Below are 26958 nucleotides of genomic sequence, written 5' to 3'. Positions count from 1 at the left end.
CCTCTGACACTTTGGGTGGGAATTGCATGTCTCCCCAGTATTGATGGATTGTAACTTCTATCAGCCCCCAAACTCTGGAACGACCTGCCGGATGAGATCCGTCAGATAACATCATTAGACAGCTTTAAAAAAGCGGTCAAGACGGATCTCTTCCGGCAGGCATTTCCAGATTAACCATCCCGGCCCAGGTTCCCTGATTCCCTCATTCCTCCCGTGGCCCCATCTTAGTGATGGTTGAGGATTAACAGAGGGACATCAGGGTTTTTAGTTTTTAATTGTTGTTTTTATGCTTTGATATTGTGTTTTAATATGTTATACTGTTTAATATTGTCTTGGGGGGGAGGGATAAAGTGTTTTTAATTGTTATATTTTATATTTTACTGTTGTTAACCACCCGGATTGGTTTGCCATAGGGCGGTATACAAATAAATATTATTATTATTATTATTATTATTATTATTATTATTATTATTATTACAGGAGGGAGCAACTCTGGGCAGTGGGCAAAATGAGAATGTTGTCCCCCCTACAGATTCTGCCCCACTAATGAAATTTTCCTTCTTCTATCCCTTAATTTTTAGCTTGTAAGATTCTGAAAATAGTTCACACCTTGTTGTTTGTTGTGAACTGCCTTTGAGTCATCCTTTAATCATGCTGACCCTGTAGATGACACATCTCCAAGTTTCCCTGTCCTCCACTGCTCTGCTTAAGTCTTGTAGATTTATGCCCATAGTCTCCTACTTGAGTCTATCCATCTTTCTTGTGGTCTCCCTCTCTCTCTAGTGTCCTCCACCTTTCCTAGGATAATTGTCTTTTCTAATGAGTCATGCCTTCTCATGATGTGGCCAAAGTATGATATCCTTAATTTGATCATCTTGGCTTCTGGGGAAATTTCTGGCTTTATCTGCTAAGAACCCACTTGTTTGTCTTTTTGGCTGTCCGTGGGATATCCTTAGCACTTTTCCTCAGCAACACATCTCAAAATAGTTGGTTTTACTCTTATTAGCTTTCTTCACTGTCCAGCTCTTGCATCCATTCAGGGTGATGGGGGATACAATGGCTTAGATGATCCTAACTTTAGTGTTCAGTTGTATATCTTTCCACTTTAGGATCTTGTCTAGTTCTTTGCATTTTCTTTCTTTTTTTACCATAGTAATCTGAGATGTTTTCCAGTAGTATCGGGTTGTCTGCATATCTTAAATTGTTAAATTGTTGAAGTTCTTTTCTCCCGTCTTTATTCCTTCTTCTCCATCTAAACCTGCTCTTCCTATGATATTTCAGTATACATTTTGAACAACTAGAAATCTTCTATTTGCTGTGTTTGCATTCCCTTGTTAACTTTGCCTGCCCCTTTTCTTCAGATCCCTAAACACTATTTCTCAATGCTCAACTGATGTTTTAAGTTTCTGAAATGCTAGGAGTGTGGGGACACAAGGAAAATTTAATTGGGAGGGCAATGCCCTTATTTTACCTCTCTTGTAACTATAACTCTGCCTATCCATTATAGCCATTAGTGATAAATGCTGGGAACTGCAGTCCAGCAACTTCTAGTGGGCTGCTCTTTGCCCATTGTTAGTTAAAATTGCCTTAGGTGGTACTTCTCTAAGTACCTTGGGTACACTAAGTGTCAATGTTTCATATAAAGAGAAAAGAGCATTCTTGGTTGTAGTGACCCAACTATGGCATTCTCTCCCCATGGAGTTGTGACTGCTGCCCACAAGGAAATTATTTTGGCATCAGCTTTAAACCTTTTTATTTACTGGAAGATGTTAATTGGTTTATTTTGTTGTATAGCATGCTGTCGGCTATATTTCAGAGGAAGGAACTGGCAAAAGCAAGTCTGAGTATTCCTTGCCTAAGAAAACCCTATGAAATTCATGGGATCGACAGGCAACTTGAAGGCACACACACACACATAGTGATGTCTTTCTCATGGTTATACCGTTTTAATTATTATCTGCACAATGCCTTGGTATCTATGAAGGCAAAAGGCTGGTTAAAATGATGTTTTAATAAATACATACCATTTAAAAACTGACTATTGTGTGGGTTTTGTTCGCTACAGAAAAACCATGTGTTGTCTACACCCTCTAGTGGTAAAGAGCCTCAAAGGACAAAGCCTTTAATGATTTCTTTCTGGGTTCCTCCAGACAGACAGAGCAAATGTGTTAGGAAGTTGCAGTATTTATTGCTGTAGTTCTCAGGTTTTTTTAAAAAAAGATATCCACAAGTTTCCTGGCAGTACAAACTAAAATAGATTATACAGTTATTCTTACTTTTGGTTATTCCTCCAAAACAATATTTGCTCCACACTGGTCATCTGGAGCCTAATATGTCATACAGTATTAGCAAGGTGGGCCTGTACAAGCAAAGGATAGATGATTACAGCCAACACATGAGGATAAACCTTTTAACAGATTTTCTGTGGAAAGACAAAAGATAAAAGAAATGATGGTAAAGCATGGGAACCTGAAAAATGGAGGCTATCATGAATGAACCTCAACTAAAATTCTGTGAATACTGGAGGGCAGAATAGCAATTTATTAAATCAATACATAAGATAATAAACCTACTGGGTGACCCTGAGCATTTGGCGCTGTCTCGGCCTAAGAGGATGACAATGGCAAATCTCTTCTGAAGAAACGTGCCAAGAAAATCCCATGATAGGTTCACTTTAGGGTTGCCATAAGTTGTGTGTATGGGAGCAGAAGAAAAATTAGCGTTCCTGGGCATGAAATGGCTAGCATCATCTCCCTCTTCAACTCTTTTCCGGCTTAACATCCAGCCTGAAAAAGAGTTCTGGTGAACCAGAAAGCTTACTCTTGATTTTTTTTTTGCCATTTTTGTTGTTGTATGCTTTTAATTAGTTTCCAACTTAAGGGGACTATAAGGCAACTCTACCGGTGTGTGTGTGTGTGTGTTCTTGGCAAAATTTGTGCAGAGGGCATTTGACTTTGCCTCTATCTGTGGCTGAGAGAATATGACTTTCCTCAAGGTCACTCACACATTAAGTTTCCCTGGCTGAGCAAGGATTTGAACCCTGGTCTTCAGAGTGATAGTCCAACACTCAAACCACTATACTGTGGGCCTTTGGTGTCCACTGGGGTTTGGTTCCAGGAACTCCCGTGGATATCAAAATCCGTGGATGTTCAAGTCCTATTAAATACAATGAATAGTAGTGGTGTCTCTTATGTAAAATGGCAAAATCAAGGTTTCCTTTTGGAAGTTATGTTTTTTAAAAACATATTTTCAATCCATGGGGGGTTGACTCTGTAGATGGAGAATCCACAGATACAGAGGGCCAACTGTATAATGCTGGCTCTCTCCCTTTTTAAAACTGCTCTTAATAAAGATTTTATACTAAAATTACAGTACAGTTCTGTAATCATCTCCATTACTGAAGGTGTTATTCACATTTGATCTTGCCAGTGCTTCCAGAAAAAAAGCTATCATTCAGATACGTGGTGCAAAATCTCTCAAGTTTGATGGAGCTTATTCTAAAATGTACACAGGACTGTAGCTTTAGTGTGTGCATATATATACCTGCCTGAATGCCATACTTCCTAATTTAATTTTTTTAATACATGCATCAATTTTATACTATTTGATCCCAGAATAATATGGCAATCTAATTATTTTAGTCTACATTATTCAGTGGTGTGGAGGAATAGCACACTCTCAATTTATGGTCAGGCCTTCGCTAGCAATCAAGACATAAATGATTGCTTTTCGATTCCTATATGATAAAAGATGTTCTGCTCTGCTTTTCTGGAGAGTTTAATAGTGGATTGGCAAATTGTCTCTTTCTTGTGAGTGAGTTTTGTATGAGATAGCCAGGTAAGTCTGTTTGAGCATAAAAAGAAGTGGAGTCTTGCAGCATCTTCAAGACTAATAGATTGATGTTAGCATAAATCACTTCCTCAGATGCACTGATAGAGGACAACATGCATTATTCTAATGTACAGCTGGACACATTTTGCAGTAGGAGAATTAAAAAGTGCAGTAGAAAATAGGCTTTTTTGCATTATCAATCTAATCTGCACTGCAGAAATAATGCAACTTGACACCACTTTAATTATGGCTAAAGGCTATGACATTCTGGGATATATAGTTTGATTTGGATTTCCTGCATGGCAGGGGGTTGGACTGGATGGCCCTTGTGGTCTCTTCCAACTCTTCTATGATTCTATAGTTTTGTGAGATATTTAGTCTTCTCTATCAGAGAGCACTGGTACCACAACAAACTACAAATCACAGGATTCCATAGCATTGAGCTATGGCAGTTAAGGCAGTGTCAAACTGCATTATTTCTGCAGTCCAGATTGGACTATATACTTTAATCAAGAAAAATATTTTTTCTTAAACTTTGTTGTTGTGTGTCTCCATGTTTGACCTATGGTAACCCTAAGGCAAGCCTATCATAGGGTTTTCTTGGCAAGTTTCTTCAGAGGGGGTTTGCCATCCTCTGAGGCTGAGAATGACATGTCTGAGGTCACCCAGTGGGTTTTTAACTCGAGCTGGGAATCGAAGCCTGATCTCCAGAGTCTTAAACTAGATAGGGGAAAAATAGAAAATTAAATTGTCTTGTTACTTCTCAGTCTTTATAACTTTATAGTAATAATATGCTATCAGGATGAACAACCCAACTGCTCCATCTGTCACCAAGGAAGATGCACCTGCCTATGGAACCAGTTGTGTTGCTGCAGGCATTGCCAACTACACCTGGCACACCTTTTGCCCCATGGCTGCAGGGCAGAAGGGCACCCAGAACGCCCTGCTTTTAATCAGCAGTTTTGTAATAACTTTCACCATTACATCCATTTCATCATCATCATCATCATCATCATCATCATCATCATCAATTTGTATTCTGCCTCTCCCTGTATTGGATCGAGGTATTAATTTTATTAATTATATTCTCTTCCTGCTAGCCATCACATTTCAGGGATGCTGCCAATGTATCTTGATTCTGTATCCCTGTCAGACTGCCTGTGTCACATTCTACAATGCATTGCAAAGTCATGCAAAAATAACATACAGGCACTAACCCTAACTGTTGGCACTGGCGCTCCAGCTTCTTCTGCAGTGAGGAAAATAAACCCTGGAGTATAACCTTCATGGCGTAGTGGTTTGTGTGTTGGACTATGACTTTGGAGACCAGGATTCGATTCCCAGCTCAGCCATGAAAATCACTGGGTGCCTTTGGGCAAGTCACACTATCTCAGCCTCAGGGTAAGGCAATAGCAAACCTCCAAGAAAACTCCATGATAGGTTTGCCTTAGGGTCACCATAAGTTGGCAAGGACTTGAAGACACACAACAACAAATAAACCTGTGAATCAGGCTGCATCTGCAGGACAGAAATAATCTGGGTCAATACCACTTTAACTGCCATGGCTCGATGCTATGAAATCCTGGGAATTGTAGTTTATTGTGGCACCAGAGCCATCTGACAGAGAAGGCTCAATGTCTCACAAAACTACAGTTCCCCAAATCCATAGCATTGAGCCACGACAGTTAAAGTGGTATCAAACTGGATTCTTTCTGCAGTCCGGATGCAGCCTCAGTATTTGGCGTCAGAAGAGGCATTCTCTGGCTATGGCTCCACTTCAGAAATAATGCAGTTTGACACTGCTTTATCTGTCATGTTTCAATACTGTGGAATTCTGGGAGCTGTAGTTTTGTGAGACATGTAGCTTTCTCTGTCAGAGAGCTCTGAGAGCCAGTGTGGTTGGACTAGGACTCTGGGAGAGCAGGGTTCGAATTCTGGGTCAGGCATGAAACCCACTGGGTGACCTTGGTCAAGTCACACTCTCTCAGCCTCAGAGGATGGAAATGGCAAACACTCTCTCAAAGAACATGCCAAGAAAACCCCATGATAGTGTTGTTCTAAGTCAGAAACGACTTGAAGGCACACAACACGATAACTGATATATATATATATATATATATATGAAGGAGGAATCAAGTCAAAGAGAATTTTGAAAACTGGATACTTGAAGACAGTTAACAAAGCATGAAGAAGGCGTAAAGCTGGAGTAGAAGTTGAATATTGTTAAGTGTATACACACACACATACAGTATATATATATATATATATATTCAATCAAACAGATTTGTTATAATCATATCCCAACATACTTTGCACCATTCAACTTCTACTCCAGCTTTATATATGTATATTATATGTATGTATATATATATAAAGGAAATAAAAGTCATTCAGTAAATGAGGGGGAAACCCAACAAGATCTGTATGTAGCCTGAAGGGATCAATTCTGTCAGGAGGCTGCCTCATCCTCTTCCTTCCCCCTCCTACTATTTTGTGCCAGGAAAGGAAATGGAGGCGGAGGAGTCACGCTGGCGGCGAGGTCAGAGAGAGCGTCAATCTCGCGCTCGGCTATCGATTTGCCATGCCTCATCAGTCTCCTTTTTTTCCAGCTTGGATTCTTCTCTTCCAAATCGGCAACTCGGCGCTCGATTCCTCGCCGGAGGGCGTCAATCTCGCTCTCGGCTATCGATTGACCGTGCCTCCCCAGTCTCCTTTTTTCCGGCTTGTGTTCTTCTCTTCCGATCGGCCACTCGGCGCTCGATTCCTCGCCTCTCAGGCTCGATCGAGCGGCGGAGAGACAAGATGGCGGACAAGACGCCAGGCGGCTCGCAGAAGGCCAGCGCGAAGGTGAGGCCGCTTTGCCCCGGCCTCGAGGGGAACCAAGGCACCAAGGCCCCTTTGCGTTTGGCGAGGGAAGGTGGCCGCGAGGGGGTTTAGGCACTCGGGGCGTGCCGGGGAAGGAGGTGCGCAGGCGGCTAGGCCTGGACGCGAGGGCGCCGGTTGGCTTTGCGGCCTAGTCGCTCCTCCTCCTTCATTCAATGATGTATGTTCGCCTCCCTGGAATTGGGAAGGCATTTCGTGGTCTCCTTCCGCTTTTGCCCCTTTTATAATCTCGGCTGCTTCCACACTGCAGAAATAATCCAGTTTTGAGAGCGCTTTAACTGCCCTGGCTCAATGCTGGGGGATTCTGGGAAATGTAGTTTTGTGAGACACGTAGCATTAGGCCTCCTGAGATGAAGAGAGAGAGAGAGAGAGAGAGCAAAATAACTGCAGCCCTAGCTTCATTCCTCGGAGTTCTTTAGCCCTATCTCTGGGGGCTGGAAATGCCCATTTAGCCCCCCTTTTCTCAGCACAAGCAGATTAAAGGGCCTTCATCTGGGCCTTTTCAGATCCCACCAAGAATTTTAACCTATTGCGGAGCTTAAAAGTGCCCCACGTTCGCAGACGCCGCGGGTACAGAATCAGGGGGATCCCACAATGGCATTTATGGCAGATGTGTGCTGCAGGAATAATCCAGTTTGAAACCGCTTTAGTTGCCCTGGCTCAGTGCTAAGGAACCCTGGGAATTGTAGTTCATTGTGGCACCAAGAGCTCTTTGACAGAGAAGGCTAAATGTGCCACAAAACTACTATTCCCAGAATTCCCTAGCACCAAGCCAGAGCAGTTAAAGCTGTCTCAAACTGGATTATTCCCGCAGTGTGTTTCAGACCTATGTCAACATCAACGCCAATTTGTGGATTTACGTTTTGTCTTTAATGTGTTACTCTATTGCTTTTCAGTTTTGTTTCTCTCTTAGTAATAATACTACTAATAAAAAACCCCTTTATTTCTACCCCATCCCTTTGTCAGAGTCAGTCAGGGCGGCTTACAGGTTAAAACTTTACACAAGATCCCCATTTCCCACCCTCCCCTAAAACAACAACTAAACAATTACACATTAACATAACTCAATTTTAAAAGTCCACTTAAAACAAGCAGCGTGCCATTAGGTGCCGAAGAAGTAGTCGTAATTCGGTGTGTGGCCGTGTTTTCTGTTCAGGAAAGGCCTGCTGGAGGAGATCTGTCTTGACAGCCCTTTTGAAGCTGTCTATGCTAGCAATGTTAACCCTATTGCTTATGATTTCCACCCACCGCAACCATGCATATATATTCTGGTTGATAACATGGGTTTAAAGGCCTCAGAGGAAGGCAAAGGAAACCCCCTCTGAACAAATCTTGCCAAGAAAATGCCATGATAGGGTTTGCCTTAGGGTCGCCATAAACCAGAAATGGCTTGAAGGCACCAACAACAAACAACCTGTGAAGCAGGCTCCATCTGCACTGCAGAAGTAATCCATGTCGACGCCTCTTTAACTGCTGTGGCTTGATACTAGGGAATCCTAGGAACCGTAGTTTGTTGTGGCCAGAGAAGGCTAAATGTTTCACAAAACTGCAGTTCCCAGAATTCCACAGCCTTGAGGTGTGGCAGTTAAAGTGGTTGCCAAACCTGATTATCTCTGAAGTGTGAAGGCAGCCATGGACTCTTTCTGGCGTTTGTTACAAAAGGTTTACAGGAATGTGAATTCCTCATACTCTTAAAGACCTCTCCAAATCAGCCTAAATGTGGAGTTACTTCAGTTTCAGGGTGGCTGGATGTCCTCTCTGCAAAGGAGGACAAGGCACCGCAAAATGGAAGGCATTCAAGAAAGATGTAGGACATTTCAACATAGAAGCTGAAAATGCTCATAGAAATATAAATTTGAGCTTCTTAGCTGTGCTCAAAATGGAGAACATTTTGGAATTCCTCCTGGACAGAAGGCTGAAATGTAGGACATGTCCTGGAAAAGGAGGACGTCTGATCACCCTGCTCAGATTGTATTTTACTTTCTTTCCTTTGTCTTTATCTTGCAGAGCTCGGTCCTTCCTCTGCGCTGGTTAGCATTTTGTCCTTCTCTGTAAGGTTCTCTTGAGCATAGCATTGATATGTCCTTGTTCTTTATTCTAGTGACTTGGCTGTGTCTTGCCTTTTTAAACAATGGTTTTTGCCATTTGCGATTGATCTGAAGCAACCATAAGGGACCTCAAAGAGGTCACCATCTGCTCTGCTCAGTTCTTGTAAACTCAGGGCCATGGCTTCCTTGACTGAATCAGTCTCCCTGGAGTGCGGTCTCTCTCTTTTCTTTCTGCCTGCCACTTTACCAGATCTCCTTTTCAGATCTTAGGCTGCATTCACACTGCAGAAATAACCCCCTTTGACGCTGCTTTAACTGCCATGGTTCCATCCTTTGGAATCCTGGGAATTCTAGTTTGTTGGGGGCACCAGACCTCCCTCAGAGAAGGAAAAATGTCTCACTCAGTTACAGTCCCCAGAATTCCATAGCATGGAGCCATGGGAATTAAAGTGGTGTCCATGGCAGTTAATGCAGTGTCAGACTGCATTAATTCTGCAGTGTAGATTCAGCTCTCAAAATAGTTTTCCTATATTATAAAGCACATTCTGTTCTTCACAGCATGTGAGTTAGTGATATAAATAGGAAGTTGGTGGGGTAGTTGTCTGAATTGGCAGCTAGATAAAAGATTAGATTCTTATAGAGAAAGCAATTTCATGATTTTAGTTGAAAAGACTTGCACAGAACAGTATTTCAAGGATTTGCATGGTTTCTGCTTTGTGTAGTTAAAAAGGATGCTAATAGTTCATACATAAAAGTTGCTAGTCAACACTGTAGCAAAAAATCAAAAGAGGATTTCCAATACTTGATTTACTGAATGATGTGTCATGTTCATGTCAAATGTGCAAAAATCCCTTGAGGAAAAGAGTGAGTTTCTGTTAATGCCAGATGAAGTTAAACTGAAGGTGGTGGTAAATTGAGGAGCTATCTGATAGTTATTGGTCCAAAACACACTGCAGAAATAATCCATTTAGAGACCTCTTTAACTGCCCTGGCTCATAGCTAGGGAATCTTGGGAATTGTAGTTTATTGTGGCACAAGAGCTGTCTGACAGAGAAGGTTAAATGTCTCACAAAATTACAGTTCCCAGAATTCCGTAGCATTGAGCCAGGGCAGTTAAAGTGGTCTCAAACTGCATTATTTCTGGAGTTTGTTTTGGACCATGGTGGACTATCACTTTTTGCCAAGTACATGATAACATACATACGATAAAGATATTTTAAATGTTGGGTGGGCAGCCTGCGACATGACACAACGTATTTAAAAAGTCCTGTAATTCCTGATGATTAATCATGCTGCTGCTTCAGGCTGATGGGAGCTGGAGTCCCAACAACAGCCATTTGTTTGATTATAGCTCTTATTGTTTGAACAATGCAAATCAAAAATTTGCAAGGAGAGGAATGATTTTTCCCCGTTCTTCTGGCTTGACTTTGATCATTGGTGCTTGTAAAGTGGATGTTGGAAGTCCTAGAGACAGAATATGTTTACAGTCGGCCCTTCTTATACACGGATTTTTTATACACGGATTTAAGCATACACGGATTGAAAATGTTCCAAAAAAGTATAAATTTACCTTGATTTTCCATTTTTTATAAGGGACACCATTTTGCTATGTCATTATATGTAATGGGACTTGAGCATACACGGATTTTGTTATACACGGGTGATCTTGGAACCAAACCCCAGCGTATAACAAGGGTCCACTGTATATGCTGTCACATTCTGACATGTATTACTTGCTGTCATATTCTGTATCTTGCCAGATGAATTCATAGGTTGTCCTATCCCATCATGTTCCATAATCACTAAATACTTATAACGTGTGGTAGGATAAGAGAAAATGTGCCTTTCCTGGATGGCAGTACATTTGCATATGTTGAAAATAACACCAGTGCAAATGAGTATGAGTATTTAGGGTCTTTCAAAGTCTGCTGGTTTAAAGCAGAAGCTAACAGCAGCATTTGACTCCAACATATTTTTGTGTCTTTGCATTATAATAGTGATTGTTTTTAATTAACTACTAAATATTCCTGACTGCTGCAAAATTGTAGTTGTTGAAAGAGCTTTTGGCTTATTTAAGACATGAATGCTGTATTGCCACATTTGGTGACGGTGGCTAAAATTATAAAGTCAGCCAGCAAGTTTTTGTTTCTAATTTGTAGAAAAAAGATTGAGCCTTGCTTTAAATTCTGCTATCTTTATTGCCCAGTAGGATTTTTTAAAACTAATTTTAGAGTTTTAGTGGACTGCTGACTTAAATTCTCCAGATACGTCTGGAATCTAAAACATTTTCATTTTGAGACATCAGTGGATGCAGTCCAAATTAAATCTGCATTTTTATGTATATAAAATGTTGAAAATCAATAAATATTTCCTGAATATAATACTTTTATTTTAAATTATTTTTAGGCCAGAGTGCCAGACACAACCCGTGCCACTTCATCTCCAGAGAGTCACGTAAGTCTTGAATGTATAAAAGTCTAAGTAAAGGTAACTTCCTGTGATCATTTCACTCTGTGAAACTTAAGTCTGTGGACTTATGATTGTTATTTATGAGTTACTCTCTACTGAGGAATTGAGTTATAAATCTATAGGTATACATACAATTTACTTCAGTTCATGCCCCCTCCCAATGGCATTTCACCATTTCTGCATGTTCAGTGTCCTTGCTGTGTTTTGTGTGATGTATAGCCTCTTATGTAACCGAGAGCAAGTTTTGACTAAGCATTTCAATGTGTTGGTAAAACAGAGTTTAAAGCTGTTCATTGGTACAAGTCTTCTTTGGTCGTATTCCTCTGAAACACAGAAGACATTCTTTTCTTAGCAGCTATATGAATATATTGTGTATTTTTTAAATAAGAGACATCTGTGTAGTACTCTGCTCTGTGTCATGGCAGTAGGAGAAATGTGAACTCAAGAGTTCATTTATATGTGTGTATATGTGTCTTCAAGTTGTCTGTAGACTTATGATGACCCCATGAATTTTGTAGGGTTTTCTAGACCATGGACTACTCAGAGGTGGTTTCGCCAGTTCATTTTGAAAGATAGTCTACTGCACCTGGTATTTGTTGGCAGTCTTCCATCTAAGTATTAACCAGAACTGACTCTGCTTAGCTTCCAAGATTAGATGAGATCTGGTGCCTTCATTTATAGTGGTTTACAGGATAGAAGTAAAAACGCAAGATACAGAACAATAAATCAAAATGTCTACAAAATACATCATACTAAAACAAATCTAAATTCCACAGCAGAGGAAAAGTTTCCCCACACTAAGTTGAACATCATTAACTTGAGCAGATGAGCCACCCACTAATAGCATGCATCTCTGTCTGGCCTGGATTTAGTCTGTTTGTTAGAATTTAGATGTCTTTTAAAGCAGTCACAAATTTCATTGGCTTAGAGATTTAATCAGTAAACAAAGTCCCCTTTTGGCCTATTAAATTATTATAATATTACAAGTTGCAAGTTGAATCAATTTTGAGAAAGGTGTGTACGAGAGCAATAGTTGTATATTTTTCGTGTCTCACTTATCTCAAATTTGATATATTGCTGTCCTTTCTTCTTTCATTTAAGAGATCTAGTTGCCTTTCAATAGTTTTCCTGATTAAATGGCATATCTGAATGGTCATTTGGGAACTTCAGATTTCTCTTATCTAAAAGTGATCCCATAGAGTGTTTCAGTGACTTATGTAGTATGTAACACTAGCGCATACATCATACAAATAACAGTGTGGCCCATGAAAACTCAGATGGATTCTGTGTCTCTACCTTGAAACTTTGGAGAGGAGTACCATGAAAAATGACCAAAAGAATTTAGGAACTCACCTTTTTTGGCCTATACAGATCCTCTTTCAAAAGAAGTAGTGACCAGACACTTTCTGTTATGAAAAATGGCTTGTAAAGGTCAGTGAAAGTGAGCCAGATTCCAAAACGCCCATAACTGTAGTGAAAATTGCAGCCAAACATGAGGGGGAAAAATCATTCTCCCTCTCCTGGCTACCTTTGTCAGCAGATGTCTGCTTATTTTTCACTTAAAAGATTATATCATTAAAGTTTTCTGTGATCATTATTTGGTTATTTTCATATCACATTCTTATTACCTGTTAACATTTTTTTCTCCTGTAGCCACTTTTAGAAAGCAAACTTAAAGCATTCAGTATTGGCAAGATGAGCGCTGCCAAGAGGACTTTAAGCAAGAAGGAGCAGGAGGAATTGAAAAAGAAGGTAATGATGTAGGAAACCAATTTAATCAGACAGACATACTCTCTTTATTGTGGCTTATACTAGATTGTTGACAGTAAAACAGCCTTGTAAATAAGACCACAAAATTCTGAAGCGAAGTTCCTGTTTGTGTGGAGTCTGAATGGATGCTGAAAATCACATTTCTCATTACTTTAAGGATCCAAGTAAATGTTACTAATTTAAATCTATAAAGCAAAACATTTTTAGATATAGATTGTTTTTGATGTGGTAAAATTTCAGACAGCTCTCCCACTGCTCTGTTTTACCATATCAAAGGAAGGCAAGCGTATAACAAAATGTATATAATCAATGTGAAAATGGATAACTTACACTAGTAATTTATTTAATATTTTGGTGACCAGGAGGATGAAAAGGCAGCTGCGGAAATTTATGAAGAATTTCTGGCTGCATTTGAAGGAAGTGATGGCAATAAAGTGAAGACCTTTGTCAGAGGAGGAATTGTTAATGCATCCAAAGGTAAGACTGGCTACTACATTTTGTAGAAGTAGTACTTTTTTTCTTTGAATTATTTGTAATGATATAATTTTTTAATCTGTTGCTTTGTCACTGGTGTGCTAGTTAAATTGTTAGGAAACTGATCTTATCCTGCATTGTATGTATTCATGAATATAATTTATTTTTATGTATCATGTATATTGAATATGATGCTCTTTCCTGCTGTATATGCTAACTTGGATTTCATTTGTTAATTTGGGCTTCATTTGGCTAGCATAATGAAAGGAAGACAAAACACATAGTAGCTTGTTGGCATACCTGCAGTTGTGATTCTTCCCTCTTAGAGCCTGGCAGCCTCCCTTTGTAGTGGAGCATGTTTTCAGAAGCAGTTTGTGATATAGTAAGGATTTAATGGTTCCATACATTTAAAACAGGGCTGGCCTATCAGATATTTCTGACATATGCTTTCACTGACCCTGGCCAGTATACCCGCAGTAAGAGATTGCAGGAGTTTCAGTATGGTAATTAATGGCAGGGTGCTGAGTAAAAAAAAATGTTGGTGTATTTAAAGGAGCTCTTTGATTTCTTGCTAGTGTGTTTAGTTAGACATATTCAGTAATCACTGGCCTGTCTTTCAGAAGAACATGAAACGGATGAAAAACGAGGAAAAATCTACAAACCTTCATCACGATTTGCAGATCAAAAAAGTCAACCGAAAGAGTCATCTTCTAATGAGAGACCTCCATCCCTTCTAGTAATAGAAACCAAAAAGCCAGTAAGTTTAGGTTTTTCGAAAAAGTTTTCTGTTGACCTGTTTCTAAAATATATTGGTATATCCAGGTATTTATATATTGCTTTTCAGTGGAACCCCCAAATAGCATGAATGTAAAATTGTATGGCCCAAAATCATTACTTGGTCTTCCATGTGAAATGGCTCAATCTTAATATTTCTCTTTCTTTACACCTATTTTGGCGGTCTTTAATTTAAAATAATATTTCTAGAAAGATGTTTTCAGTCTATATATTAGTATTAGTTGTAAATTATAATTTTTATTAGGGAACTGTCTGCTTTTCACACTTTCATCTAAATTAGGGGTGGGGAACATGTGGCCCTTGTGTTGTTGTTATTGTTCCATATTCTCCAGTAGCCTTGTCAACATATTCAGTGGAGATAGATGGTTGGAATTGCACTCCAACATTTGGAGGGCCATGCATTCTCTATCCCTGGTCTAAAAGTAAGGGAAGTCACCTTCTTACAGCCAATAGATGAAGCTAAGTTCAGGAATTATCCAGGGATTACTTTTCTCCTTTTTGGAAAGAAAAGCAGGGTACAGTAAATTGAATGAATGAAGTTGAGGCACAAGTAACTGACAGAAGTGCTGTCTTTTTCACCACCTGAAATAACTCAGTGCATGCTAATTTCTGTGACATGGCGTTTCTCACATAGCAGTTTATGGGATTAAGTTGTTATATTGTAATATGTTTGCATTTTCATGCTGCTTTTATTTTCCATAATGATATTAAATAATGATACTAGTAAATTATGTTACTATTTTCTATAATGATATTATTCAATCTGTTTTTAGCCTTTGAAGAAGGGGGAAAAAGAAAAGAAGAAGAGCAATTTGGAGCTTTTTAAAGAAGAATTAAAACAGTAAGTAAGTTACTCCATGTAGATGGAATAGGATGTATTGAAATAAATGAGATAATTTCGGAAAATAAAGATGGTGAGAATCCAATTTTCAATATCTATGGATAATTTGTCCTACATTAATGATTTAAATGAAATGAAAATGTTGATACCTTTGGATCCTATTGATAATGTTCCTTGAATCTGGGAATGAGTCTAATGGGTCTGTATGCTATTTATTAATTTTTATACAATGGTTTTGAGAAGTTGCACACTGTTGGAAATGCACAATAATGAAATTTTAGTTTACTTTAATATATTTTTTCCTCTTTGTTTAAAATTAACACTGTAACTGCAGTGCAAGCACCGTAATAGGAAAGCCATCAGTGACTTACATAGAAATATTGAAGCAGATTTCAAAAGTGGTTTATGGACAAAAAAGAGGTTACATTTTGAACCCAAAGGCTAATATATGCAAAAGGCAGAAAATACTACCTTGGAAATTTTGAACTGTTCAGGTGACTGTTACTGAATTTTACTCAGACTTGTTAGTTGAACTTGGTTCTTTCTGAAATCAGTGAAACTTCAGTCACTTCTAATTTGCCCTATTAATTTCAACAGGTTTTTTGTGGGTTTTTCGGGCTATGTGGCCATGCTCTAGAAGAGTATATTCCTGATGTTTTGCCAGCATCTGTGACTGGCATCGTCAGCAGACGTTGGCATAGAAGAGAGCTGAAGATGCCAGCCAAAGATGCTGGCAAAACATCAGGAATAAACTCTTCTACAACATGGCCATATAGCCCGAAAAACCCCACAAAAAACTATGGATGCCGACCATGAAAGCCTTCGACTTCACAATTTCAACAGGGTCTAAATTCCACTAAATTACTTTGGATTTAGTCTACTGCATTTTTGGAGGGGATTTTATATATATAGTAATTGATTTTATATATTCAGTGCGGCATAACAGTTACTAATAAAAACATGAATTCAAAATAATATAGTAAGTAGCTAAAGCCAAAAACAGGTGTTGACTTAGTATCTGAAGTTACAAAGACTAATACATTGTAGGAAGATATTTTGTACAATGTAAATTAGACACAGTAGTATTCAGAAATGAAATGACAATCACTAATAACATATGTATCAGAATTGGTGTTAGTCTGCATGTGGTAGCTGAGAAAAAAGGTTCTATCTCCTGAGCAGGTTTCTAGACCTAGACTAGGGCTAAGGAGCCTGTCGCCCTTTAGATGATGTTGGATTCAAATTTCCATCAGCAGCAACAAATACAGTGGACCCTTGTTATACGCTGGGGTTTGGTTCCAAGATCCCCCGTGTATAACAAAATCCGTGGATGCTCAAGTCCCATTAAATATAATGACATAGCAAAATGGTGTCCCTTATAAAAAGTGGAAAATCAAGGTTTGATATTTGAAATTTATACTTTTTTGAACATTTTCAAACCTTGGATGCTTGAATCCGTGTATAAAAAATCTGTGTATAAGGAGGGCCGACTGTAGTAGAGAATGTTGACTGATTGCATTCCAGCAGTTTCTTGAGAAGTAGAGGCTTAGAGCCAAAACAAATCGCTTTATGGCACAATTTATGGAGTAAGCAACTTCCACACTATTTAGATTGGGAATTAGGGCTTTGGCTGCACAGAAGAAGGAAAAAGCAACAGAGGATGAATCTAACACTTCTGACTCTCTGCAACCCATTATATTGCTATAGTCTTCAGAAGAAGGTGGTTGTAACACTCTGGATGAAGTTACCTTTGGAAGTATAGATGGTAGATTAGTTTTTGACACTCTTGTACTCTCCTCATGTTTGCATATGTGGCTGGTATTAATATTTTACCATCTTCTGAGTTCTGATGACTTTTCAAGCTTCATCACTTTCTCTGTGTAATGCAGTTTACATATTAGCAGAGGATGGGAGGTACGGGGATAATAACCTTAGTTGTGGAGTGTGGCATTTGAAAATAGACTTTGAATATTAAGACTGCGGTGATAGTACTGAATATATGTGATAGTACTATTAGGAAGTTCATCCCATTAAATTCAGTAGGACTTAAAATACTAAGTCCTACTGAATTTAATGGGATTTGCTCGTGTTAGGGGCTCAAGACTCCCCTGAATGTGGAAAAACTGCAAGTAAAAATGCTATTCTTTTTACCTAAGAGAGCACCTCTCTAGGAATCTCCAGGTTCTCCAGTACAACTCTGTGGTCAACATCTGCCAGAAGTTGATCATCGAAGCATGCTGAAGAACCTACAAATGCCTAGAGAAGTGTTTTCTCTAGGAACTTATAGGTTGTTCGGTAAAGCTCTGTCATCAACCTCTGGCATAGTTTGCTGAAGGACCCAGAGATTCCTACAGAGAACCTATGAATCAAAACCACAAATAATTGAATCTGCAAAAATGAAAGCTGCAAATGTGGAGGGTCAACTGTACTGTAAAAATACAATCAACATATTTAGCATTGTACTGTAAGACATGCTGACAGTAACTATTGTGTAGCCTGGATCCTCAGGTAGCATAATTTAAGGAAGTTTATAGAAGAGAAGTTCCCTTTTCCATCTCCCTGACTAATTTATTAATTATTAATTTATAAGTAGTGAGGTCCCCCCTGTAGTAGACCTGTTTAATCTCCAACTACACAACCAAGAGTTTTTTATCTGGAAGCTTAACAAACAATAGATGTCTTGTCATTTACTTGCACCTTAGACCTGTTGGTTCCCTTCTGATGTTGCTGACCTCCAGGGTCCAGCCTAGTACTACACTACGCCTATGATGCTTGTTGTTTTCAGACTGTCTTCTTTATGTTGTCACCCTCTTGTTTTCTAGCAATCAGTAATGACCTATTCTTACATGCCCAGGGCTTCTCCAGATTGAGCATGCTTTTACTTGATTGCCCAGAACTAGGCACCATTTGAGAATAGGTTTTATCCAGAGAAATGTGGGAGCAATTTACATATAGGTCCAGTAAAATTTGGAACATTTTCATTCAGCAGAGCACATCGATCCAAGCGTAATGTGTTTGTAATACCAGGTTTCCACCATCTCCTATGTAGTGGTGTGGAGCCTAGGATTGGCTCCACACCACTGGCTTCCACTTAAAGAGATTCCTTGTGGTGGAGTATAGCCATTGCTCATTGCTATTACTAAGAGTGTCAGAACTAAATACCTTGTGAACTGGGAAACACCTGTGGGAAGACAGAATGGTTCTCAGAAGAACAAATCCATCATTTATTTGAATTGATCTTTGGGATAAATGACAGATCTGTTCTAAGAATTTTGTTCTCTCTGTCTTTTTGTCTTGAATCTGGCATCTTTCCATATCTGGTACAAGCTAAAAGAATGACGTGTAAGCCACACTTCTGCACATATTAGCACATTTTTCAATGCAGCTGTTACTTTAACCATGCTATTCACAGATGTCTCTATAGTTGAGATATGGTAAGCAGCCACATGGTCCTTGACAAACCCTTTTAGGACAAATACTAATACTTAATACCTCATCTGACGTAGGAATCAAATGTGTAGTGCTACAACATCTTCTTTTCTAAAACATCAATTGAACTTTGAATTCTACACAGTTTTTGTACATCTCATATCAGATCCTACGCACATCCTGCAGGAAAACTAAACATTGCTATTTATTATATGTGCTTTCTTGTTTGGCCTGAGAAGGCATCAAATAATGTTGCCTTCAAAACAGGTGGCCATTCCGATTTACATGCCTGCTAGACAGTCACTGTCATTGTACCACATCTTTCTGGTCACTGCTCAAGACTTGTTAAACACATGTTTTCCTCCTACAATATGGGTCATCTTTGAAGAGGTCACTTGAGAGAGGAGAAGAGGGAGGGAGAGGAAATAGTAAAAGAAACTAGGTCACATAATTCATGCATTATTAGATATCACAGTGTTAATGTTTGAAGTGGTTCCCACTCTGGAGCTAATTGCTAACTTGGCAGTATGAAAATTGGAGGATTATTCTGTACTACACATAGTTTTAAGATTATTTTTTTCATCATAAAACATTTTTATATAATGCTAGTATGTATGTTGTTGGCTTTTTAAACAAAAAATTTAAACTGTGGCTATTAGGATTGCAATCAGTTACCACTTTTATAAAATGTCTTCTATAGAATTCAAGAAGAACGTGATGAAAGGCATAAAACGAAAGGTAGATTAAGTCGTTTTGAGCCTCCTCAATCAGATTCAGATGGCCAGCGCCGTTCCAGTAAGTTGTCCTTATTTTTTATGATAATTTTCATTCTACAAAATGTTGGGACTAAATAGGCATACTGTTTCTTCCTTAGTGGATGCGCCTTCAAGAAGAAACAGATCTTCGGGTGGTAATATAGTTTCATAACTATTTAATTATTTTTGGTCAATTTTAAAATATATGGTTTGGATTACATCTTGTTTTCTCTATTTTTAGTACTGGATGACTATGCTCCGGGTTCTCATGATGTAGGAGATCCGAGTACAACAAATTTGTATCTTGGAAACATTAATCCCCAGGTGATAATTATAGCAATTCAGGAGCTTTTAGACTGTTTTTCCTTTACTAACTTAACATTGTTCATACTGCCTTTAGTATACAAATATATTTTACATATTTAGCACAATATTTAAGCATATAATCATTCTGAATTAATAGTCATGAAAAGTTGCTATTCTCAATTTACAGCTAGGTGACTGAGAGTGACTAGTATGAATCTGCTTGAAAGGTGATTTGAATTCTGGACTCATAGCTCCTGCTTAGTTTGCTGGGCTATGCAAATATTATTTATTGCCACTTATTTGTTAATTTTCATAGATAATCCCTGTAAAGAAGCTTCCCAAATGTTAGGTATCTATTTTGCCAATATTCTTCCATATAGATCCAATGAAAAGAGTAGTACAGATGGTGAACAAATTGGATCTGAATATGATTACCTTCCTCCACCACCCTCTCTCCCTTAGTTCCCCCATGTTTTACTAGGTAAACGGCATCCTTATGTCCTGCATGGAAAAGGGAAAAGATCATCTTACCTACTTTCCTTCATGCCTTGTATTTATTTTAAATACAATGTTTTGTGGCCTACCTTACAACTATAAATTCATTCTCTCAGCCACCTGATCTTTCATCCTGCTATGTCTTTGGATGGTTGGTCAGCAGTACTTCCCTTCATAGCCCTGGCTGTTGGAGCAACATATACATAGCAAATTTTGCATTAGAACTTGTCAGTACATTGGATTAAATTGCAGAATAGGTTTTCACACAAATTTGAAGACAAACAAGGCAATGCATTTCTTGCAAGTTGGTAGTTACAATAGGCTTGTATGACTTAGAGCTAATTCTAATCCATGGTACTGTGCTATAAGAACCACCATCCAAGATATTTCTTGCTCATGCGTGGTCTCCTTATGTAAAATTACAGTGTATCCAAATGTGGGTTATCAAAATGGTAAAAGGTCTGGAAACCAAAGCTAAACAGTTGAGGAGTTGTGTACATTTAATTTGGAGAAGGGACAGTTGAGTGGTGATATGATAGCTCTCTTTAAAGAACTAAAGCACCTTCATGTAGAAAATTTAGCAAGCTTGTTTTCTGCTGCTTCAGAGAATAGGGCCCAAATCATGGTATTCAAGTGATAACAGTGGAGATTTCACCTTAATGTTAGGAAGAAATACCTGATGGTAAGAGGTGTTTAGCAGTGGAATACTTTTGTAAAATGGTGGTCTCTCCATTGTCACAGGTTTTTAAACAAAAACTAGATGGCCACATCTTCAGGTTGCTTTAGTGGTGGATCCTTGCACTGCCTGGGGATGGTGTGGATGGCTATTGAGGTCCTGTCTAGCTATGTGGTTCTATGATAAATAAGCCTCTGTTGCTTCTCTTTTGTCAATAGGCTAAAGGAAAAAGTTGGGCAATGCTGAGAAATACCTCATTCTGATTTGTTCTGTTTCGTATAGATGAATGAAGAGATGTTATGTCAGGAATTTGGACGCTTTGGACCTCTGGCAAGTGTCAAGATTATGTGGCCAAGAACAGATGAAGAAAGAGCAAGGGAGAGGAATTGTGGATTTGTTGCCTTCATGAACAGGAGAGATGCTGAACGTGCATTAAAGAACTTAAATGGTAATAGGTGATTTAAATTTCTTGGGAAGATCATTGGAAGAAGCAATATATTTGTCAGTGGAAAAGATTTTGGGGCGGGGGGAATCTCCTGTCAGGTGTTCTTGGATTATTTTTCCACTGTGAGGCTAACATGAGAGAACCTTGATTAGGTAATCTCAAGCATGGCTGCACAAAATAAAGATCTGTTTGTTAACCTCTTTTCCCCTCGTGCATACAAACTAATTAAAGAACACTAGAAGTTCATATTGTAATGTATTTCAAGGTGATCAAAGGAAGGACGTCAGAGAACAACAATTACAGTTATCTGCAGAGCCTAGACACTTCACAAACATACAGCCTAAATCCTCTGGATAGTCCCAACTGGAATAGTCCCATCAAAACTAGAGTACTTAGCTAGGTCTTTATTTGACCACTCAACAATTGAGTCAGTGGCCTACAGTACTTTAGTTGGACTAAATAACAGGATTTAGGCCATTGGGGGTGTGTATGTCTTTGTTTGTTTTAAACCACACCTTGCAGTTGAAAAAGCTGTCTGAATTTTCTGTCAAGGAGTGAATATGTAGCTGTTAATGTTGTAGTAGTGGAAATGGTAATGTGACAACAGATGGAATTATGTGGCCAATGGGGAGGAAAGCTAAAAAAATGAATTTCAACACAGAGAAATGTAAGGTACTGCACTTATGGTATGAAAATGAAATGCATAGATATAGGATGGGGGACACCTGGCTTAATTAGACTATGTGTGAAAGGGATATAGGAGTCCTAGTAGACCACAAGTTGAACATGAGTCAACAGTGTGATGCAGCAGCTAAAAAAGCCAATGAGATTTTAGTGGCATCAATAGATATATAATGTCTAACTCAAGGGAAGTAATTGTGCCACTTTATTCTGCTTTGGTAAGGCCCCACCTAGAATACTGTGTCCAGTTATGGGCACCACGATTCAAAAAGGATGTTGAGAAGCTGGAGCGTGTTTAGAGGAGGGTGACTACAATGGTGAAGGGTTTGGAAACCATGCCCTATGAGGAATGACTTAGGGAGCTGGGGATGTTTAGCCTGGAGAAGAGAAAGTTAAGAGGTGATATGTTAGCCCTGTTTAAATATTTGAAAGGATGGCATATTGAAGATGGAGCAAGCTTGCTTTCTGCTGTTACATAGAATAGCTCCTGGAACAATGGATGCAAGCTACAGGAAAAGAGATTCTCCCTCAACATTAGGAGGAACTTCCTGACAGTAAGAGCTGTTTGACTGTGGAACACACTCTCTCAGAGAGTGGTGGAGCCTCCTTCTTTGGAGTTCTTTAAACAGAGGCTGGATTGCCATCTGTCGGGTATGCTTTGATTGAGAGAACTTCAACAGGGAGAAATGTAAGGTACTGCACTTACAGTGTAAAAATAAAATGCACAGATATAGGATGGGGGACACCTGGCTGAACAAGACTACGTGTGAAAGGGATCTGGGAGTCCAAGTAGACTACAAGTTGAACATGATCAACAAGGCCAATGCAATTTTAGGCTGCATCAATAGAAGTATAGTGTCTAGATCAAGAGAAGTAATAGTGCCACTCTATTCTGCTCTGGTCAGGCCCCACATGGAATATTGCGTCCAATTCTGGGCACCACAGTTTAAAAAGGATGTTGAAAAACTGGAACGTGTCCAAAGGAGGACAGCTAAAATGGTGAAAGGACTGGAAACCATGTCCTATGAGGAACGTCTTAAGGAGTTGGGGATGTTTAGCCTGGAGAAGAGAAGGTTAAGAGGTGATATGATAGCCCTGTTTAAATACTTGAAGTGATGTCATACTGAGGAGGGAGCTGACTTGTTTCTGCTGCTCCAGAGACTAGGACCCGGAGCAATGGATGCAAGCTACAGGAAAAGAGATTCCACCTCAATTTTAGGAAGAACTTCCTGACAGTAAGGGCTGTTTGACAGTGGAACACACTCCCTTGGAATGTAGTGGAGTCTCCCTCCTTGGAGGTCTTTAAACAGAGGCTGGATGGCCATCTGTCAGGGATGCTTTGACTGAGAGTTCCTGCATGGCAGGGGGTTGGACTGGATGGCCCTAGTGGTCTCTTCCAACTCTATGATTCTATGATTACATTAGAGTTCCTACATGGCAAGGGGTTGGATTGTGTGGCCCTTGTTGTCTCTTCCAACTCTATGATTCTATGAATGCTGAGAGCTGCAGTTCAACAACATTCGGAGGGCCATTGTTTCCCACCCAAGGTCTATAAATAGGTCATGACATGCACAAGTGGGACTGAGGAGGTACTGGTAAGCCCCCTGTGGTTGTCTGTATCTACCTATTGTCATTTTTAGAGATTATTTGCTTTAAAACAATTGAAATGTGCTCTCTTTTCATTTGGCAATAACAGAGCTTGTAAATGGCAGTGGTAATGCTAACAAATTGTTAAACATTTCAGCAAATTTGGAGGTACAATTCAGGAGTTCCTCCTAGGCTCTGGACAATGACAATGATTATCATTTTTAAAATAATTGAATCATATGGAATGTAAAGCATTCTAGTTATAAAAAAGTTTGTGAGGCTGCAAACAGAACAATATTTCTTTAAGACGTAAAATATTGCAGTGTATTAGTTTTTGAGGCCTGTGGTGCTTTAATTATTTAGGAAGTGCACAGTATGCTTTGCAGGCTTTTAAATCTTGTTTTCTAAAGTAGAAGAAGCATACACTTAATAGAATCTGTGAGTGTGGGATTGGAGGAGAGAATTTGCATTTTGCCAGCAGGCAATATTATTTCTCTTTGATATGGATACATGTGGCTAAAGTAAAATTCTAGTGAGCTAAATATTTGCTGAAATACTGATACTGTTAACAACATACTTGTTTCTAATCCAATGCAATCTTTTATTTACCAGGGAAGATGATCATGTCTTTTGAAATGAAATTAGGCTGGGGAAAAGCTGTTCCTATTCCTCCACATCCTATATACATTCCTCCTTCAATGATGGAGCATACTCTCCCACCACCTCCTTCAGGACTGCCATTTAATGCTCAGCCCAGAGAGAGGTTGAAGAATCCTAATGCACCAATGTTGCCACCACCAAAAAACAAAGAGGATTTTGAGAAGGTAAAAAGTTACTCAGGGCCATACCTCATCCTATAAATGCTTAATCTATGGTAGCCTTTGAAATTGTTTTATAGTGTTACATTATCCAGTTATTAGATAAACCAAATTATTCCCTGCCTTAGATTAAGGAACCTCTTTCCTGAGGTATTGTCTTGGTGTTGTTAGGCTGCAGAAATGGACCTTATTTTTAATTGGACTTTATAATCTGGCCATCACATGTTTTTCCCCCTCCACACTCCCTGGTTTTTTTTCTCCTATGTCCCCCCTTTTGTTAGCTGCCAGATTTGCAGTAACCAAATTATTTCATTTTATACGTTACAATTTAAATGCAGGCAGATAAATTGACACCAGAATGAGCTCACAAATAATTTCTATACAGAAAGTTATTTCAGACATTCAGTCAATAGTTGAGCATAGCTATCAGAATGTCAGGCTATTTGAAAGCATATTAATTAGCCTACCAGTAAATGGTAAGTATCTCAAACACAAATAATAATAATATAAAATGACATGTGTTGTAAGACCTGGAAACTGAGGACCAGTATAAATATGACACTCTTGATTGACTCAGAAGCAGGCTGCAGGTTTGTTTGTATACTCCCACCTCTTTCCTTATTTGGAGTTCAAATTACCATTACTGGCTGTAACCATGATTAAAAACTGTGTTTACCTTAATATTAATAGTGGTTAAAGCTACATGGGTGCCTTGCTCTAATCAGGTTCTGAAACCTGGAGCCCAAGTCAGATTCAGATCCTGGTTAAGAAGAGAGCACTTTTTGGATTTAACTTCTGTCACTGTTTGTCCATATGCAGTGCTTAACTGGTTAAAGCCAACGGTGGAGGCTGGGAGAATTTGGTCTGCAGAAGGGAGGGTGTGGAGAGTAGAAACACAACCTGATCACTTAAACATAATCACAGATGTTAGCTTGTGCAGGATTGAAATAGTAAATGGAAGGAAACATTTCCCCCATCATTGGCCTTCATATGACAAGTCCCTTCCTTTCTCATGCATACAGTGGGCTTGTCTGGGCCCAGTGGGGTTTTAGCTTTTTAAAGCAGCTTTTTGATGCTGGGAAGCTGTTTCCAAACCTCAAGAGATAATTTGAAAACAGCTACTTGGTGCAGTAGAGGGGAATTGCTGTTTGATAAGTAAAGCCCTTTTGTATCCATAGGTCCTTCTGCTTGCCCCTCTGGATTGGGGCCATTGCATAGTACCTATTTAGTGCATTGATGTGCATTCTTCCTTTGGACTTTTCAAAGGAATGGTTTTATAATTTGAAATTTGTGAACCTTTTGTAGTTCACTGCACACAGCCCTTTGCTTTTTATGTACAGTAATTGCGTAGTGTATAACTCCGCAGCAGAGTTTGCCTGCAAAACTTGTGATAGATGTGTAGTATTTTCAATGCATATGTATTTTTTTTTGCTTGTTACTTGTTAACAATACTCACATATTCTATGTTTATTATCTGATGTGACTTCATATACAGACTCTGTCGCAAGCCATAGTCAAAGTGGTTATCCCAACAGAAAGGTACATGTTTTTCTTTATTATTACTGCTCTAAATATAGCAAATATCCCCTTTGGAATTTTACAGAAATTGTGATGTTGAGGAAGAGTTTGGGTTTGACTGAGCAATGGTTGATTTATACATTTTAGGTTTGAACTGAGAATTTGGGGGTTTGTTGTCTGTATTGCAAGCTGTGCCTCACTTGACTGTCAAGTATTTTAGGTCAAATGAAGAATTAGATGGATTACATTGCAGTTTAGCATGTGCACACAAGGCCTAGTGTATTTTTGTAAAATTCTGGATGGCATTCAACTTGTCTACAGGTTAGTATTTTAATTGATTATGGTAATACTTCCTCACTGTGCTAAATAGGCTGGAGATACAGTATCCATTAGTTCTTAAATGTACAAATGATAAGAAACACAGCATGTTTTGCTTTTTCTTGGGGGTTTAATGGAAGCTGTCAATTGTCAATCACTTGCAGATTTGAGATTATTGAAGGTAGGATAAAAGGTAGGATATTTCTGTAATTATTATTTGAATGCTGTAACATTTTCATTCTCCAGATTAGGACTCTTTCACATACTGCATATATGGAAACAGAGCAGATAGCCACATAGTCTAGTAGTCTTCTAGTATAGGTGATGTAAGTTAGAGTTAATACAGAGATAGAGCAGTGTAATCGCTAGGTATGCCCTTGCTCAGTCAAGCATAAAACTTTTCTCAGACATGGCAACTCAAATACTTGTTTAAAATATATGAGCACCAAAGAATTCCAAATTCTCTTTGACATTGGCCTTGGTGAGCAACACCAGCTGAACTGTCTGCGGCAGCGGGGGACCAGGAAAACATCATGGGATGGATTGGGAAAGTATACAGTTTTTGACCAGACTTTGGTACGATCAGCTCCAATTAATGTGGTTTTATTATAACTGAAAGACTTTTTTGTTGGCCAACTTAATGTTTGAGGTTTTAAAACTATCATACTTTCATAATACACTGTTTTTTGTCATGAACATTCACAGTACTTTTGTAGCAAGGATATATGTTTTCAAGATAGTAGAGCAAATATATTTCCTGTTCTATATCCACTATTTACATAGAGGAGTTAATAGTTCTAGTGATGTGGGAGAGTTTAG

General features: G+C 38.9%; 1 protein-coding gene across 3 annotated transcripts in view; it reads left to right on the top strand.

Moving 5' to 3' along the window:
* Nucleotides 1–6574: 6574 nt before the first annotated feature.
* U2SURP (U2 snRNP associated SURP domain containing) overlaps nucleotides 6575–26958 on the top strand; it is a 50604-nt gene continuing 30220 nt past the window's right edge. Inside the window, exons 1-12 of one of the 3 annotated variants that reach the window (XM_089509101.1) lie at nucleotides 6575–6678; nucleotides 11169–11216; nucleotides 12885–12983; nucleotides 13364–13478; nucleotides 14099–14232; nucleotides 15044–15111; nucleotides 19241–19335; nucleotides 19415–19447; nucleotides 19537–19619; nucleotides 21055–21220; nucleotides 24098–24309; nucleotides 25799–25842. In XM_089509101.1, coding sequence (XP_089365227.1) covers nucleotides 6634–6678; nucleotides 11169–11216; nucleotides 12885–12983; nucleotides 13364–13478; nucleotides 14099–14232; nucleotides 15044–15111; nucleotides 19241–19335; nucleotides 19415–19447; nucleotides 19537–19619; nucleotides 21055–21220; nucleotides 24098–24309; nucleotides 25799–25842 — 1142 coding nt within the window. In that variant the 5' untranslated portion in view covers nucleotides 6575–6633. Of the gene's footprint in view, nucleotides 6679–11168; nucleotides 11217–12884; nucleotides 12984–13363; nucleotides 13479–14095; nucleotides 14233–15043; nucleotides 15112–19240; nucleotides 19336–19414; nucleotides 19448–19536; nucleotides 19620–21054; nucleotides 21221–24097; nucleotides 24310–25798; nucleotides 25843–26958 lie in introns of those variants that run through there. The other 2 variants (XM_089509100.1, XM_089509102.1) reach the window with 2 other exon arrangements.

This window comes from Sceloporus occidentalis, unplaced genomic scaffold (assembly GCF_023333645.1).
Source record: "Sceloporus occidentalis isolate IW3139 unplaced genomic scaffold, rSceOcc1.0.p SCAF_2, whole genome shotgun sequence".
Classification (NCBI taxonomy): domain Eukaryota; kingdom Metazoa; phylum Chordata; class Lepidosauria; order Squamata; family Phrynosomatidae; genus Sceloporus; species Sceloporus occidentalis.
The sequence above is the reverse complement of the archived record's forward strand: the minus strand, read 5'-3'. Positions and strand labels throughout refer to the sequence as shown.